Genomic DNA, 19,477 nt, shown 5'->3' on the forward strand with positions numbered 1-19,477 from the left:
CACAGCATTGTTCTTTTGATACCAAGGGATTTCGAGGAGGACGTCACAACCTCCCAAGGGTATTACATAGAAGTTCTCGTGTCCTAAACACCCCTGACATTGCAAACGAAGTTTGCCAATGATCGCTGTAATGGCATCATCCCGTCCGGCTGCCGCTAGAACTACCTCCGCCTGTGGCCTCAACCTGTCGGGCGTAATTCCAAATCGAGCCGCCAATACAAGTGAAAAGAAGTTGGCCTTGGCTCCTCCATCAAAGAAAATGAGGGCTTCCTGTTCTTTCACTTTGCCCTAGGTGCGGCAAAGTTTGTACTTTCGTTCATTTGGTTCGGGCCCCACACAATGTGGTACTAGTTATGTTTTTATCTACCTTTTTTGCTACATTCCTCTGCTGCTCTAGAACTCTCTGGCATGTCATCAATCTGTTCTTGCGGTGCCTTTTTAGGGCACTTCACGGAGATGTGTCCAAATTCCCCGCATAAAAAACACTTCCCCTCTTTGAGATAGATAACCCTTTCTCTAAGAGTCTGTCGGGGACGTGTATTTTTTTTTTCTTTGATCTGGGAACTCTTTCTCTTTCTACTTTCATTATTAGAAGTCTGTTGAGTTCTCTAAGTCAAGATCTCATCAGTGGGATACGTCAAATTGCCCAAGTGTATGGCAAAACCCCGTTTCGCATGACCCATCAATTCTTGAATAGAATTCGACTTTTGTTCCAAGCAGTAGTCTCGCATATCTGTAGAAAGTCCGAAGCAAAACACCTCAATCTGTTCCTTAAGCAAGCCTTCTTAAATGAAGAAGCTGGTAGAAAAGAGCTCCAAAATCTCTCGCCATCGGCGCCCATAGAATCTCCATTGTTCATCTGAAGATGATTCCAAGCGGTTCGTATATCTCGTTCGTACTTCCGAGTCAGCCAAGAAGAAATAAAAAGCCTTTTAACCATTTAATCGAGCTTCCTTTCTCAGTAGAAGAGTGAACCACCACGTTCGAGCATCTCGGAAAGGATTCAATTCGAGTGTCCAACTTCTTAAAATTCTTTTACTTTCTTGCTTTTATCTTCGAGGAAGTCATATTGGTTGGCTTTATAAAAATGTTTCTTCTTTGCGTAAAACATGTGATCATCGGAGTCCGAAGTATCTGAGGGTGAGTCCTCGGTACAACTGTCAGAAACTGGGCAAAATCTAGGGTTCTTTGCCTTTTTCTTGCCCTATCTGAAGCTTTGCTTTTTGCTTCGCTTGTTCATGTCTTTCTACAAGTACAGGTTCTGCTTTTCTGCACTCGTCTGTCTTTTCGGCTTTACTCCCTGCCTGAGAGGAGAAGCAATGGCCACATGCCATCTCGAGTAGATCCTATCAATCAGATAACTCTTCAGGTGTATCACCAATCTCGGGTCGTTGGAGTACTTAATCAATATGTTCACACATATGCCAATCTGTAGTTGAGTTTGTACTCCTTTTCTGGAAAACTTGTCCGAAAAAAAAATTGCCCAATCTTCATTCTTTTCTTCAGTTTCCGCGTCGGATCTTCAACTTTTCTCTGCCTTCCACTGAGAGGAGTCATCTTTGTCAGATTCTTCACCAGAACTCATGTGTAATCTGTAATCTGGGATTTTTAATGGCTTTATGCCCTGTACGACAGTGATAAAGATGGGAGCGCGCCCGATGCACGATGTATGAAGGGTGGGAGTGGCTAACAAGTCCGGGATCAGGGCGCGAAGATTCTTTCCCAAAAGCTGTGTGCGTTGTAAAAGGGATCGGATCCTCCGTAGAAGAAGAATCTTTCTGCGCTCTGATATCACTGTAACAAACTTGGACACTTCAAGTCATGGTTTTACCGCACACAACAAAGATTCACTTCAAAACAGCTCACAATTTACAATTGATTCGACACAGCCCAGCGGAGTTCCGTGCCTAGAGATATTGGCCCCAAAGACTCGCGCTCCTTTCGGTATTTCTTTTTATATTAATCTTCGAGCAAGGTATAACTCCCACGGGTGCTCTCTCTCACACTCTGCGTCCAGATGCTCTGCAGAGGGAGTCCCCTTGGGTTTCTTTTAAACGTTACAAGGGATGCCCAAAAGCAGAGCCCCAAAAGCTTTCATACTTTAAAAAAATAGGTTTTAAAATAAAGCAAAAGCCCAAAAGCTTCTAAAAATTTGGCCTTGCGTAGGATTTCTTGCAAAAAGCATCTTCCGTACAATTCCGCAATTCACGGAGATCCGTACCCTGCCTGCAATCTGCTTTTCCGTGAATCTCGCCGCAAATCTCGGAAATCCGTACGCTTCTGCCACGTCAGTTGCTCAGCGCATTTTCAAGCCTGTTTGCTAGAGTGTGTGTGGGCATGTATCTGCTATGACCATGCCATGTCACCAGTTTGTGACATGCCCTACTCAATATCCTACAAAGTTGCCATGATAAGTAACTCCGGCACCCAATAAATATTATGCCACATCATCTCAACTAATAATAAACCCACCCAAGGGACCAAATCTTGTCCTCGGCCGGGCATATAATGTAATGTGTAGCGAAAGTGATTTACGGAGATAACTCGCGATGAGTGCTCAATGCATACTCGAGGTTCCTTTTCTTCATGAGAGACTATGCAATAGATAAAAGAGAGAGAAGATAGAGAGGAACTTTAAGTGAAGGTTCTGTGAGTGAGAGAGAGAAAGAAGTCTAACACCAGATGGGGTCCCAAAACCCCCTCCAAGGGCCCCCCTTCTATCGCTAGATAGGTATTTGCTCTAGATTGCACAAATGCTCATTCAATGGATCTAGATGCTTGATACAATGGATTTAGATGTTTCTGCTTTGAGGTGGAGGATGAGGTGCCCTCTTTCACGTCTACACTGGGACCCTAGAGAGTGGCTTTGGAGAGACCTTTTTACGCCCCTCCCTCCCTTCACCCATGGGTCCCTTCCTTCCAATATACTACACGACATTGGCCATTGCATTTTGATGGCTAGACGAGATGTTATTCTCATTGCCATCAGCAGCGCCTTACATGGGCTCTTTCTCAAGTTTTTCGACACTGCTCTAGGCAAGCCCTTAGTCCTGCAGGGCCAGCAGTTGGAAGCTAGCTTGCCTACACAGGACATTCACAGCCATGTCCTGGTGTGATGCCTTCTGTAGTCATTCAAAAAAAAATAAACGAAGTGCCACTATACAATATATAATGAATCTTAGGGGGAAAAACCCTTGTGGACATCCAGTGGAGGCCGACAACATTGCTTAAGGAACTGCCTCAGGTGATGCTGTCCATTCTTCTAGACATTGGCTAGACATGGAGGGCAGCAGTTTGGTCAGCCTTATCTAGCCTGGCACTTAGATACCAGATGGAGCCGGGCAATCTGGCTACTCCGCACTTCACACCAGACAGCCTGTTCAGCACCCCATGTCAGACCTTTTGACATAGACATGGATTCAGGATTTCAATGGGAGCTGATCAACAGGTTGGTCATCTAGTTTGTATGGGGGGCTTGGTGTTTTAAAAGTCTTTTGAGGGGCAGCCCGAGCCACCAGCAGTGAACATTCAGGAAATCTGGCTCAACTGATTCATAAAGTTGAAGGATCACTAGGATCCCATTTAGGACAGTTGAAATGGGCTGAGAGGTGATGCCAGGTCTTTATCAGCCTCCTCTGAGAGCCACAACCCTATTTCAAGGTGTCAGGTGGAAATTTGTCTTCACTCATATTGTACGCCATTTGTTTAACTTTCCCACCTCCCTCCTATTTTGTGATGTATCCATCGTATATGTTGTTTCCATCTTGGAAAAATCTCCCCGTCTTCTACACATTTCCTCATGGCAGGGGTTGATGCAGACCTTTGAGTATGAGGGTCTATTTTGCTTTAAAAAAGTAATGAAATGACAACAAACACATCAGCTCCTAATCCATGCAAAAGAGAAGGATGAGGGTTGATGCAGCCCTTTAAGAAGTTCTTTTAATTCATGTGAGGGTCTATTTTGCTAAAAAAATGTAGCAAGAAATGACAACAAACATATCAGCTCCTAATCCATGCAAAAGAGAAGGATGCAGCTAATACTAGAGCACTTTACCTATGTTCTTGTAATCAAACACCAACTAAATTTCTCGTATGATGACTAAAAGCATACCGTTCAAGAAATGGAGAACGAGTTCGCACATGATATGGATCAATAACAGTTCCCGAGCTCCCTCGATACACTTTCAACCCTACCTGCTTAATAACATATTCAAACTTCAATTTAACAGGGCCAAGCAATGTTGAAGAGAAGTTAAATAAGAGTCAAGACACAGAACCATACCTGGCGTTGAAGATGTGGTGGTGCTATTGTTCGAGCAAAGCCATGTCTGTGGAATAAATAAGGTGTTTTCTTCCCAAGCTGCGAGGGTTTGAACAGAAACAAAGCTCAACTCAACAATTAGAATGAAACACCACCATTTGCCTGACTACATATAAAAAGCATCAACATATACAGTGTTGGAGATGGTAAAAGAACTTTTGCGCTCACTCCTGCTGCATCCCACCATCACCTGCCCCCCCCCCCCCCCCCCCCCCCCCCCCCCCCCCCCCGGGCCTCTTGTTGCATGCTCTCTTGTGCTCCCTAGTCTTCCGGGACCCGCAAGAGCCCACGCACGTCACATTCCCACTCTCACCCTTGGTCGTTGCCACCCTGCGGTAGTAGACACAGACAAAGGACTTTTCCATGTCTTAATAGACACACTCTGATGAAGCCCCTCGTCCGACCCCTCACACTCCACCATTAGATTTTCTCTTTCACAGTAGAAAATAGCAAGCTTGGCCTCTCTCTAAGGTCAACCGCCTCTAGGTCACCATAGTCATCCATAAGATTGTCGAGGAACCCGAGCAGAGGAGAAGTTTGAGACTTGGTGCAAGCTCGCCTCCTTGTGGGAGGTCGTAAATATGCACATTCTGTATTGAGGATAGTACCAGCTTAAGTTTGAGAACCCAAGCATGGTGGCCTAGGTGCCACAGATGAGCTCTTTGGCTTTGGTTGCTACATGTGGCGCCATGGTCAATCCTGTCATCAATGTGATGGCTTAGGAAGCAAACTTTCCAACTTTGATATGCTTTCTTGGTCTACGATGAGGGACCCCGGCTTGGAGATCTTATCAACATTGAGTCCTCCCAGATAGCTACTTTAGTGGCTACGAAGGCAACAAGATCCCAACAATCAAAGTTCTTGTAACTGACCCCCACGCTATCTCAAAGGTGACTCTCCTCCCTATGGTGAAACAAGGTGGTAAACCGTAAGGTATGTAGTGTTCGGTCTGTGTTCGGTGCCGCTTGTACGTAGTATTGAACGGATCGGGTATAAAGTACGTAAAATTCGTTCGTTATTTCAAAAAACACCTAAAATCCTATCATATGGCATAAACTATCAACTTTGAGGCGTTCATATGAGTTGGAAACTGTTAGAATTGAACAACAAGTTACAAATGAGCACTTTAATTACCTGTCGAGACCCAAATATACATACATGATGCAACAACATTCAACAAAACACTTTACAAACTTCAACTTAGTCGTTACCCAAGGCAGGACAATCATAACTCAATACAATCACTATAGCAGTCTGTAGCACAATTCTGTTGCACGAAAACCCTCTGAAGCTCATTTTATCAACTCTCTATAATGGGTATCCTTATAATGTGCAAGCGAATATAACCCACAAAACAAGCATTGCCGCTTGGAGGCTAAAATTGCATATTGTAAAAAAATTGTGCCCGTATAGTACGATATGTACGTAAGGTACATTGTACAATACGGCCGTACCGTGCCGTACAATAAGGTACGTACGTATCTATCCAACCTTGTGGACCAGGTGAAAGCTGGACAGGTTAGGGAATGAGTGGAGTACTCACGGATACTAAGTCAGTACTACCCTTAGCCACAAATTCACCCAACACAACCACAGGCAGAATCTTCAGCTATTCTACACGGAATTGATGTACCGACACAAAAGGACAAAGTCCTTGCGATCCATGGCCATGGGTGGCAGCAGGTCCATGGACATCACACGGGCCACCACAGTGCCTTGGGCCTCAAGTGGGCCGACAACCGCCAGACGGTTTCCCGCTATAGGAATCCTTTTGATCCCTTGCAAGGTCAACAGAAATCCATGCAAGAGGGTACCCACCAGCCATATGTACCACCCCCAACTGACTCTTCAAGCAGCTCCTCCCTCTCCTACCCTTTCCAAACCACTCGCCACCTTCAACTCAACCTTCCACCTCATCTTCCTTGCCCTCAAATATCCCTCTATCTTCTCCTTTCCCAAGCCCCGATGCTTCACCCTTACCTCGCGCCTTGCGCCAATGACCAACTCCTCCCCTCTCTACTTCTCAATCGGCACGCACTCGGCTTCCTTGGTCTGTTGCGCGATAATCATTGCGGGCAAGGTGTTCTTGCAAAATGCTTCAGTGCATAATCATGCTCCCTGAGTGACACGAGTACAACTCTACTTCCTCTCAACGGTTGATTCTACTTCCAGGAGACACCTTGGATACACACCTGCCGATGCTCCAGCCTCTTATATAAAAGTCAACGTCTTCCTAGTACCGGCCAAAGAAGACAAGGCTATTGACTCAACCTTGAGTTTTTCATTTTTTGAGATGAAGTAGTAGGAGTGAACAATTGGGAATGTTGGTGGGTGTACACTCAATTCTCAGAGTTCTCATAGTTTGAGCAATTTGGCTGTTACACATTGTAGAAAGAAAACAATGCTCTGTGGGTGCTCTTCCGTGCAGTATGCAAGAAACCTCACTCCATGACACAAACTAAACATCTAAAATGAAACATAAACATAAATATACTCAAGACAGCATGACAGGATAGACTCCAAGCCCACTGTAAGCATTGACTATTGTCAATGTATCGTCTATAGACTCTGGTTGGTAGCACACAGCTGCAATACAAGTGCTCAAGGCGCAATGGGTGTGTCGAGGCTCTAATTGTGTAGAGAGAGTGTTGTGTTAGGTGCAGCGGAATGAATGTTTGCGCTTTGCTCAAGATGAGTGATCCATATTTGCTCAAGGTTCCTTTTAGTTCTTATGGAAGGGAGAGCCTTCCGTTCTTAATGGAAAGTCCTATGATCACAACAAAGTGAATGGACACTGTGCGTGCAAGTGAATGAGACTGAGAGATAGAGAGAGAAGAGAGATACGACACCAGAGACGTTGTAAAACCCTCCTCCAAAGGCCCCACTCTCGTCGGCGAGAGTGGTCTACTTATGATTGCACAATTTGGTATAAATGAATGCAAGTGATTGATGCAAGTCTAGGCTATGTCGACGATGACGACGGTGATGATGAAGTCGACCTAAGGGCTGAAATCTGCAATCTTTCTACTGCTGTCCAAAAACGCTATGGGCTGAAATCTGCAAATCTTTATCTGCTGAATTCTGACTCTATGTCGATGGTGACGATGCGACGATAACGCGCTGAAAACGCAGATGTCAGCATCTGCGTTTTCCGGGCTGAAACTGTAAACCTTGCGGAAACTGACCATGTGGCGAGGAACTGCTACGGGAAGGTGAGATCTACGAGGTTCGGGACTTGATCTGCGGGTACTAACTGCTGAAAACTGAAAACGCTGGTCCTAGGGCTGATTGTGTCGTGATAGATCTGCAAAACGCTGAGGTTGCTGGCAGATGCAAAAACGCTAGGGCTGAAAATGGTGTTTTTGTTGCCGAGGTTCTGCAAATGCAAAAACGCTAGGCTGATCTGCTGTGGTCTTGTCGCCAGGGATCTGCAAGCGCAAAACGTTGGCTGATCTGCTGTGTCTTGTCCAAAAACGCTAGCCAAGTTGCTGTGGAGCAAAAACGCTAGAAGTCCTTGGGGTCCTGCTGAGAAGGTGCCTGTTGAGCATGTGCTCCTGCTGCCTCATTTGTAATTTAGTGCTAACTTTGGTTTGCTTATATACAAACTTAGCAAAATTGCCCTACCTACTTTTGTTGGAAAGTCACTTAAAAATAATAAGTGAAAAATGTCAAAAATAGGGAAAATAGGCTAAGTGCACTGGAAAATTCCCCTAACTAATTCTAATGGATTCTGATGGGAATACTGATGATCATGCTGTGTGCAACCAAAAGATATGCATCTATACCAAGTAACTGGGCATGCACGGTTTACGAATAGACTCACAAAAGTGCCAAATCACTTCTAATCTAGACTGACTGGACTGACTGAACCCTGATCATGTTGTAGCTTGTCCACGGACACATAGGGTTCGGTGTGTCACGTGACATGTTGTGTCCAAAACTCCACCCTCGACCAAAGACTCCTACCAAACTCATACCAGGTTGACCATCATATATACAAAGGCTATACATCATCCATAACTCAAGCAAATATCTCTGAAGAGACGGCTACTAGACTATAGTGGTGGTGGTAGGCTGGCCATGGTCTCCACTTGACTACCACTCCTCAGTGTTCCACCAAGGGCCTTTGGTCCACTTAAACCACCGATATGGCCCTAGTCCATTGTTCTAGAGTGTTCGCCCAAGTGTGGATCCAAAACCAACCGTAACTGTAATTGTAACTGCCTGTCAAGTAACACTATACGTCCCAGTGAGTAAACTGCTAGCCTAAACTAATAACCAAACCCAATTCCCTTGCGTAAGATTGCATACGTGGCCGACGATGCTTCGGAGAAATTGCCAACTTACAAAACGGACAATGGTGGGGTTAAGAGTAATCAACAACAAAGAGACTACCTCTCTCACAACATGAGCATCAATAGTTTGAAATTAACTGCAATCGCTCTGTCACTCCCAAAACACTCAGCACATGGTTTTGTATATGCCAAATTGTCACAAGAACCACACTAGCCACACATTCAATGGTGTCATATGGGAAAGACCACAAGGACAAGAACTACATTGCATACATGTGCTTGCTGCGCCAGTTGTAATACTTGCGGCGAGAAATCGGATGGAAACACAAAGATAACTACAATCTGCAAAACTCTCCGACACTTTATTGCTTCAAAACAACTTGAATAACTAGAAGAGAGAGAGAGAGAGAGAGAGAATCCCAGCGAGATAGAGAGAGACGGAGTGGCAGATAGAGAGAGACGGAGTGGCGGAGTTCCATTCCAAGATGGCAATGGCCCCAACCATCAGCACCACTTTTGATATTTCTTTACTATTGCTTCGTGAAGGTAGAACTCCCTCAGGGTCCAACTCTACGAGACTTTGCGTCCAGATGCCCCAAAAGAGTGGCCATCAAGACACTTATAAACAATGCAAGGGTTGCCTAAATGCAAAGCCCCACCACAACTTGATCCAAAAGCTTCTTTTCCAAAAAGCAACTGCTCCCAAAAGCTAGCACCAAAATCTTCCAGATCAGCCAACTCAAAACGCGGAAATCTGTATAGCATGCCCCATTATCATCTACTACGAAAATTGGTCCTCTGCTTGGTCTTTTAGTGCTTTAGGCCTCCCCGCAAGAATCTGCAAGTTGAGTAGGGTTGGGATTTTAAGTCCTAACCCTCTTTAATCTCTAGGCCCCTCAAGCGGGTGGTGGTGCCACGTCACTAACTTGTCACATACCCCTCTCTTAGAGATGAGTAATCATCCTCGGTTACATCTGCCTACATTGACATAACTCCAATATTAAGTAAAAATTGTTAGCATGCCACAGGCATTCAATGCTTATGCTCCATGCTACGCATCTGTCATGTGACACATCCCAACCCTATGTGTCCATGGACAAGCTACACCACAGCGGGGTTCAGTCAGTCCGATCAGTTTAGAATAGCAGTGATCTGACACTTTTGTGAGTCTATTCGTAGACCGTGCATGCCCAGTCACTTAGCATAGATGCATTTCCTCCGGTTGCACACAGCATGATCATCGGAATTCCCATCAGAATCCATTAGCATCAGTTAGGGGAATTTTCCAGTGCATCTAGCCTATTTTCCTATCTATTGGGATTTTCACTTATTATTTTTAAGTGACTTTCCAACAAAAGTAGGTAGGGAAATTTTGCTAAGTTAATATATAAGCAAACCCATGTTAGCACTTTGTGGCAGAAGAGCCAGCAAGAGCACCTTGCTCAACAGGCAACTTCTCAGCAAGACTAACTCCCGCGACTACTCTGGCATTTTCTCCACAAAAGACCTAGCGTTTTTTGCATCAGATCAGCCTTGGCGATTTGTGCACAGCAGATCAGCCCCGGCGTCATCACGACACAGCAGATCAGCCTAGCGTTTTTGCATTTGCAGAACCCCGACGACAGAAGGACCAATTTCAGCCCCTGGCGTTTTCGGATTTCAGCAGCAAATTAAGACCGGCATTATTCACCTAAAGTGTAGCAGATTCAGCCAGTAAAGACCATCAGTTTTCAGCCCTAAGAAACCTCATCTTTCAGCCAAGAAAACGCAGCCAAAACAATCATTTTCAGCCACTGAAACAGTCCCGAAATTCAGCGATTAGAAGATCTCAGATTTCAGCCATCGTCGTCGTCGTCGTCGTCATCGGCATAGACCAAGTTGCATAGTCCATTGCATACGCATTGTACACCTTTGTGCAATCAAAAAATAGACCACTCTCGCCGACGAGAGTGGGGCCTTCGGAGGAAGGTTTTACAACATCTCGGGTGTCGTATCTCTTCTCTCTCCTCTCGGTCTCATTCACTTGCACGCACAATATCCACTCACTTTGTTCGTGACCACAGCAGTCTACAAGACGGAAATCTCTCTCTTTCCCTAAGAACTAAAAGGAACCTTGAGCAATAAAGATCACTAATCTTGAGAAAATACAACATTCATTCCGCTGCACCTAACATTGGTATCAGAGCTTTGGAAGTGTTCTGCATTACTCAAGGAAAGAACCACAAGAACCACAAGAATTTTTTTTGCTTGTTGCGATCGCACGAACCCAAGTTTACTTGGGCGTGGCGATTCCTAATCGTGTTTTGTTGAAGAGTGACAGGAATCCCAAGAAAGAAGGGCTTGTCCAGCCTCACCTTGTGTCTCTTTTCACTCATTGAGAGCGGACCGTGCACTTGGCGGCCGGCCAATCGACGTCAGGTTGGAAAAAGCAACCTTGGTGTGAGCGCAAGGCGGCCAAGGGGTGCGCCCGCAGAAAAGGGTAGAGCTCGGGTGAAGAGAAGATCCTGTTACCATATACATGTGGTAGTGATGTGTGTGAACACACTAGGACCGCCGGGGCATTTTTTCCCTCTTTAGGAGGTTTTTTCCCCCATGCATTGTATATACGCCCATCACTCTAGGGCTATCTATCTTTCCATTGCACACTAAGTAACACTCTCTATTGTGTGCCTTGAGCTTCCTTCGTCTTCTCCAAGCTGTGTGTGTTTTCTCTGCAACCCTAATTCCAACAATTGGTATCAGAGCAGGTCACGTCCTCCCGGGCTTAGTCGCCAGCACACGCCTGCTCACTTTCTCCGATTTCAGTGAGCTTTGGCGAGCGTTCGCAGGTCGACAAATATTTTGGGCGAGCTCGAAGAGCTCGGTCTGCTCAGAATTTTGATTTGGGCTCATTTCGGCCTCCGTTTCCACTACGGGCAGTACTGCACAGGCTATTTCGTCTTTTGTGCAGATTTTCTGTCAGTGCCGTTTTCTGCATAACAGGTGCCTTATAGTCTTCTACGGTTTGTGCTATATAGCACAAGTTGTTCCCGCTCCATTTCTCCTATTTTCGGGCAGTTTTCACATCAGGTGCAGCATTTACCATGGCTGACAACAACAACACAGATATGTTTGCTGCTGAGGACAGGTTGGATGGGGACAACTACCCTATGTGGGCTTATATGATGCAACATGTTCTTGTGTCAAAAGGTGTCTGGAACATTGTGCAGGGCATTGATGTACGTCCTGGTTCTGAAGATGTAGGCGATGTTGAGGATGTTGCAGGTCTTGCTGCAAGGATTACAGCTGTTAGAGTTGTTTTGCCTACGGCAGAACAAGCTCGTTGGGATATTAAGGATGCGCAGGCTCATGCATTGATTGCGTTGTCTGTGAAGCGCACCATTATTCCTCACATCCGTTCAGCAAAATCTGCAAACCAGGCTTGGGATATTCTAGCAGGTCTTTATGCAAGCCGCAATGAGGCTAAAATTGCTTTGCTGCGTAAAGAGCTAGAGTCGAAGATTATGCATGAGGAAGATGATATGGACACTTTCCTTGCTAGTGTCAAGGATATCAATGAGCAACTCATTTCTGCAAATGAAGTCATTTCGGACAGTTCCCTTGTGCAGACTGTTCTTGATGCCTTACCAGATTCCTACTAGACTTTTGCTAGTACTTGGAGACTGATGACCCAAGGAAATCCTGAAGTTGTCAAGTTTGATGCATTATGCACATTGTTGTTGCAAGAGTCACTTTCTAGAAAAAAACAGGACTAGGCAGCGTGCAGTTGAACAGGCTTTTATTGCTTCTCAAAGAAAGGGTGGTAACAGTAATGCAGCCACTTCTTATGGTTCTGCTGCGAGTGGCAAAAATTCTGTTCCTAATGCTTCTGGTGGCAGCACTTCGTCTGGCAATTCTGGTGATAAGGGCAAAAAGAAGATGCGTTGCCATTATTGTAAAGCCAATGATCACTTGATCAAGTCGTGTCCTAAGTTGAAAGCCAAAGAGGCTAAGAAGAAAGAGGGTGGTTCCACTGCAAATGCTGGTTCCACTACAAATGCAGCCATTGTTGAGTCTTCTGTGAAAGGAGATTGTGATGCTGATGTTGATGCAGAATGGGCTTTTAGCGCAGAGTGCACTTACAATCCTGCTGTCCATGATGCATGCTTGTCAGTTGCTGCAGATTCACATGTGTGGTATTTCGACAGTGGTGCTACAAAGCACATTACCTCACATCGTGAATTGTTTACCTCTCTCGAGTCTGTCCCTCATGGGAATTCAGTCACTTGTGCCAACAACGCCTCTTATCCAGTTCAGGGAGTTGAAAAGATTGTGCTCACTACTGCTAATGGCAGTTCCTTCACACTTGTTGATGCACTTTATGTACCTGGGATCAAGAAGAATCTCTTGTTTGTATCCGCACTTGCTAGACTTGGACTTGTAGTCAAATTTGTGGATGACAGATGTACAGTTCATGATCTCAGTTTTGGTGATGAAATTGTTGCATCTGGGCTTTTGTGCCGTGGGCTGTATAAGCTCACTTTGTAGGACAAGTATGGACAAAATTTTGCAAATGCTGTTGTAGATTCAAGGGCTATTTCAGATGCAAAACTTTGGCATGCACGTTTTGGTCATCTGAATTTTGCCAGTTTACTGCGTTTGCAGAAATCTGATATGGTTGCTTCTTTGCCGCCTCTTGAAGCACCTGTCAAACATGTTTGTGAAGGCTGTATTCTGGGTAAAATGCAGCGTTCTAAGTTTCCACAGGATGGTTCAGTTAGGGCCACATGCAGGTTGCAGCTTGTGCATAGTGATGTTTGTGGGCCCATGCAAACTCCGTCTTTGGGCAATTACCTGTACTTCGTGACTTTCATTGATGATTACAACAGGCATGCATGGGTATTTCCGCTTAAAGCGAAGTCCGAAGTTTTTATGTGCTTCAAACAATTTTTGGCTATGGCTGAAAATGTCTCAAAATGTACTATGGGCACCCTCCGTTCCGATCGAGGGGGGGAGTATATGTCTCATGAATTTAATGCATTTCTGGCTAGTCGTGGGATAAAACACCAATGTACAGTGCCTTATACACCTCAGCAAAATGGTGTTGCTGAGAGGAAAAACAGGTCACTAACGGAAATGGCACGATGTATGGTCAAAAGTCAAGCTTTGCCGCATTCTTTTTGGCTTGAGGCCATCATGTGTGCCACTTATGTACTTAACAGGTGTCCTACGAAAGCCTTGCAGTCTATTACTCCATATGAAGCATGGCATGATAGAAAACCTTCTATTGAGCACATGCGTGTTTTTGGCTGTTTGGCATATGCTTTGGTGCCACAAGTACAGCGCAGAAAATTGGATGATAAGGCTGTCAAATGTATTTTTGTTGGTTATAGTGCTGAAAGCAAAGGTTACAGGTTGTATCATCCGCAAACAAAACGTATTCTGGTTTCACGGGATGTAGTGTTTGTGGAAGACTCTGTTCAGCCCTTGCTGTCATGTACTAGAGACAGTAATGTAAGCTCACAGGACATTTATGACACTTTGTTGCCTCTTTTCAGTGGTGGAAATACGAATGTAAGTTCCAATGAGGCAAATGTACAGCCTATGGGGGTTTTTGAAAATGTTTTAGAACAACCTATTACTGATGCAGATGTACATGATGTACTTAATGAGGAAAGGGCTGAAAATGAGCAGGCTAGAGGTATGTCAAAATGGCTGGTGCACACTTTGCGTGACAGTAAATTGGATGCACCTTTATCTAGTCGTACTCGTTCAGGCTCTCGCCATGCATCTTATGCATCAGATTGTTATGCTTTGGCTGTGTCTAGTTTACATGATGTTGAGGAGCCTCTGTCTTTTGATGAAGCACAGAATTCAGAAAATTGGATTGCTGCCATGAAATCAGAATATGATGCACTTATAGAGAATGACACATGGACTTTATGTGATTTGCCTCCTGGCAAAAAGGCCATTGGTACGAAGTGGGTTTACAAGTTGAAACGCAAGCCGGATGGTGAGATCGATCGCCATAAGGCTCGACTTGTTGCAAAGGGTTATGCACAACAAAAAGGCATAGATTATGAAGAGACTTTTGCTCCCACTTGTCGTATGACTACTGTGCGTTTTCTATGTGCATTGGCAGCTCATTGTGGTTGGGATGTACATCAATCAGACATTGTTACTGCTTTCTTGAATGGTGACATATTTGAGGAAGTTTATGTAACGCAGCCTCGCGGTTTTGTCATAAAAGGACAAGAGGACAAAGTGTGCAAATGTAAGAAGGCTTTGCATGGGTTGAAGCAATCTCCTCGTGCTTGGTATGAGAAAGCTGACACTCATTTGGTTAAACGAGGCTTTCGTAACAGTCCAACAGAAAGCACATTGTATGTAAAGCGTGAGGATGATGTATTTCTCATTGTGGTTCTTTATGTTGATGATTTGCTGATCACTGGACCAAATGAGAGACATATTGCTGAATTTAAGGCTGCTTTGAATGCTACTTTCAAGATGAAAGATTTGGGGCTGTTGCATCATTACTTGGGTATACAGTTTAAGCAGTGTGATGGTGGTATTGCCTTGTGTCAGAAAAGTTACATAGAGACATTGCTATGTAAGTTTGGACTTGAGGATTGCAAACCTATTGCCACTCCCATGGAAACAGGTTTGAAGTTGAGTCTACATGATGCTGGCGATCCTGCTGATGTCACTCTTTACCAAACTGCTGTTGGCTGCCTCATTTATGTATGCAACACGAGGCCAGATATTCAGTTTGCAGTCTCGCAGGTCAGCAGATTTATGCATAGCCCAGGGTCTAAGCATTGGCAGGCTGTCAAGAGGATTTTCCGCTACCTTAGTGGCACTTTACATCTTGGCTTGTTTTATCCCAAGGGGGGATCATTGCCGCCAGACTTACATGCTTTTTCGGACTCAGATTGGGCTGGTTGTTTTGACACGCGAGTGTCCACAAGTGGTTTTTGTTTCATGCTTGGCAGTTCATGTATATCATGGTTGAGCAAGAAGCAACCTACTGTGGCCACTTCGAGTTGTGAAGCTGAGTACAGGGCAGTCTTCACAGCTACGGTTGAGTGTGTATGGCTCAGACGCCTTATGGCTGACTTGGGTGTTGGACAGGACACTGCCAACACTATCTACACTGACAGTCAGAGCGCATTGGCAGTTGCGAGGAACCCAGTTTTTCATGCTTGCACAAAGCACATTGAGGTGCATTACCACTATGTCAGGGAGAGGCTCTCAGCAGGAGAGATCAGCTTGGCTTATGTGCCAACACAGGACAACCTTGCAGATCTTTTCACAAAGGCATTGTCTCGTGAGAAGCTTGAAGCTTTCCGCAAAGCTTTGGGCTTACTCCCCTTTGTGGACCGATCCTGTCCTCAGGGCATGGCACTTCCCTTTACTCATGTGCCAGCTCTCGTTCACCGCATCACTCCAGGGGGGATTTGTTACCATATACATGTGGTAGTGATGTGTGTGAACACACTAGGACCGCCGGGGCATTTTTTCCCTCTTTAGGAGGTTTTTTCCCCCGTGCATTGTATATACGCCCATCACTCTAGGGCTATCTATCTTTCCATCGCACACTAAGTAACACTCTCTATTGTGTGCCTTGAGCTTCCTTCGTCTTCTCCAAGCTGTGTGTGTTTTCTCTGCAATCCTAATTCCAACAGATCCTTCTCCAACGCGATTTGCAAGCGAAAGAAAACCTCAAGACCCCCAAGAACCCAAGTTCCTCATGAACTTCAGAACCCAAGACCCTCAAGAACCCAAGTTCCTCGTGAACTTAAGAACCCAAGACCCCCCAAGAACCCACAAGAACCCACAATTGCAGAATGGTCATCACTCGAAGCGGAATGGATACTTCGCTTGGAAGTGATGAGCATGAGAAAAGCGAAGAAGAATTTTCCCCACCAGGAGGTTATTCCGACCCTTCCCCATCTACGACGAAGATTGCACTAACTCCTATGGAGGCTTTGCAGCAATTTTTTCTGAGACAGAAGTTAGAACGAGAAACAAGAAATGCAAAAAGAAAAGCAGAAAGAGAGCGTGAACACGAAGAAAGAATGGCAGCCATAAAGCATGAGTACAAAGAAAGGAAAGCCGCCTTGTTGCAACTCTTTTCTCTAGTGTTGACACCGATGCAAAAGATTCGGGAAAAGAAGACTCTTTCAGTCTCTTCTTCTCCAAAGCATGATACAGAGGATTTGCACGATTGTGTGAAGCATGATGATGATTTGATTGATAATGATTTGCATGATGATTTGAATGACAATGATAAGCCTGATGATTTGGATGCCAATGATTTGCATAATGATTTGGATGACAATCACAAGCATGATGATTTGCATGATCAAGATGTAATTTCTCACAAGCATGATGAATTGCATGAACAAGATGTGATTGTTCACAATGATGATGTGTTAGTTGATGCTTTTTCTAGAGAAGGTAACCTCGTTGTAGAATCGATCAATCACCAAGAATCGATCTTGGCTTTCGAGTCGAGGTCCACAGATCCCCCACAAGACGACTCGATAGATCCCGAAGAAGCGATCTTGGCTCTCGAGCCTTGGTCCAAAGAGCCATCACAAGAAGTACTATGTGTTCGCATGATTAATACGCACGCATTGTTCGAGTGTTTCATTCGTGAAGGTTTCCTGTACTTTAGTCAGCATCGTTATGTGATCCCTTTTCCTAGGCATGACATATTGTATGTTGAGCACGTTTCTCTCATGGATGAGGCGCGAATGTATGCGGATTGTGCATGAAAAGCTGAAAAGTTTGTATGTCAAGAAGTCACATTCCATGTCTCTTCCTTGGCATGACACAGTTTCCGAAAGATCACATGATAGTATAAGCACCAAGCATGGGCATTTCCATTGTGATTTGCCACAGTTGATTGATTTCGATCAAACAGAAAAGATTCGACCTCATTATTTGCATGTGTTTGATGAACGGGTTGTCACTCCGTCTATTTGTTCATCTACACTGCATACACAGTCTTTAGAGAAGACGGGATTTTTTTCCTTCACTTTACATGGAATGGGTATGTTCATGGTTTTGTGTTGGAGATAGTTTCAGGAATTTTCAGCCATGGAGATTCTTGAACACGACAGGAGCAGGACTCTAGACAAAGTTGAAGCAAGAAAAGAGATTCAGAAGACTTTGAGTCGCTTTCGGCGCGGCCCAAAGAAGCAAGCGTTGCGGACCTTTATGAAGTTCAAGTACCGCACGACCCACACATCAGAGTGGGCCGGCGAAGAGTCCCTTCCAGGATTTCGGATGCTGTTGGAGATCTCCCTCAACACCATACAGTTCGGTACCAATACCTCACTTTGAAAAGGAGGGGATGTCAAGTGACACATCCCAACCCTATGTGTCCGTGGACAAGCTACACCACAGCAGGGTTCAGTCAGTCCGATCAGTTTAGAATAGCAGTGATCTGACACTTTTGTGAGTCTATTCGTAGACCGTGCATGCCCAGTCACTTAGCATAGATGCATTTCCTCCGGTTGTACACAGAATGATCATCGGAATTCCCATCAGAATCCATTAGCATCAGTTAGGGGAATTTTCCAGTGCATTTAGCCTATTTTCCTATTTATTGGGATTTTCACTTATTATTTTTAAGTGACTTTCCAACAAAAGTAGGTAGGGAAATTTTGCTAAGTTAATATATAAGCAAACCCAAGTTAGCACTTTGTGGCAGAAGAGGCAGCAGGAGCACCTTGCTCAACAGGCAACTTCTCAACAAGACTAACTCCCACGACTACTCTGGCGTTTTCTCCACAAAAGACCTAGCGTTTTTTGCATCAGATCAGCCTTGGCGATTTGTGCACAGCAGATCAGCCCCGGCGTCATCACGACACAGCAGATCAGCCTAGCGTTTTTGCATTTGCAAAACGCCAGCGACAGAAGGACCAATTTCAGCCCCTGGCGTTTTTGGATTTCAGCAGCAAATTAAGACCAGCATTATTCACCTAAAGTGTAGCAGATTCAGCCCGTAAAGACCATCAGTTTTCAGCCCTAAGAAACCTCATTTTTCAGCCAAGAAAACGCAGCCGAAACGGTCATTTTCAGCCACCGAAACAGTCCCAAAATTCAGCAATTAGAAGATCTCAGATTTCAGCCATCGTCGTCGTCATCGTCGGCATAGACCAAGTTGCATAGTCCATTGCATACGCATTGTACACCTTTGTGCAATCAAAGAATAGACCACTCTCGCCGACGAGAGTGGGGCCTTCGGAGGAAGGTTTTACAACGTCTCGGGTGTCGTATCTCTTCTCTCTCCTTCTCTCGGTCTCATTCACTTGCACGCACAATATCCACTCACTTTGTTCGTGACCATAGCACTCTACAAGACGGAAAGCTCTCTCTTTCCCTAAGAACTAAAAGAAACCTTGAGCAATAAAGATCACTAATCTTGAGAAAATACAACATTCATTCCGCTGCACCTAACAGCATCACACTCTGCAATGCGATGCAATAAAACCTCAAGTGTTCAAACGCGGTGCGTGAATCCATGGAAATAAAGCTAGCTACAAACACCTCGGAGGCATCTAGAAATCTGTCATTTGGCCAAATTAAAAGCATCATACTCTACCAAACTTGGAGACCCCAAGTTAAGATTCTACCGCGACACATCAGAGATTCACTTCAAAACGGTTCACAATTCACAATTAAGTCGACACGGCCCGGCGTAGTTCCGTGCCTACAGATGTTGGCCCCAAAGACTCGTCCCTCTTTCGGTATTTCTTTTTGTATTAATCTGTGTTCAAAGTACAAGAGAGTGGGTAGGTGCTCACTCTCAGACTCTGTGTCCAGATGCTCTGAGAAGTGAGGCCCTACCCACTATTTTATAGATACAAGG

General features: G+C 44.8%; 1 protein-coding gene across 3 annotated transcripts in view; it reads right to left on the minus strand.

Annotated features, from left to right (window-relative positions):
• LOC147464258 (Mitochondrial inner membrane translocase complex, subunit Tim44-related protein) overlaps positions 1–19,477 on the minus strand; it is a 180,253-nt gene that overhangs the window by 95,074 nt on the left and 65,702 nt on the right. For all 3 annotated transcript variants that reach the window (XM_086513784.1, XM_086513787.1, XM_086513789.1), the window contains exons 3-4: positions 4,283–4,360; positions 4,112–4,194 (exon numbers count right to left, since the gene is read on the minus strand). In XM_086513784.1, the coding sequence (XP_086369910.1) occupies positions 4,112–4,194; positions 4,283–4,360 (161 nt within the window). The remainder of the gene's footprint in view (positions 1–4,111; positions 4,195–4,282; positions 4,361–19,477) is intronic.

This window comes from Adiantum capillus-veneris, chromosome 1 (assembly GCF_014529385.1).
Source record: "Adiantum capillus-veneris isolate H3 chromosome 1, ASM1452938v2, whole genome shotgun sequence".
NCBI classification, from domain to species: domain Eukaryota; kingdom Viridiplantae; phylum Streptophyta; class Polypodiopsida; order Polypodiales; family Pteridaceae; genus Adiantum; species Adiantum capillus-veneris.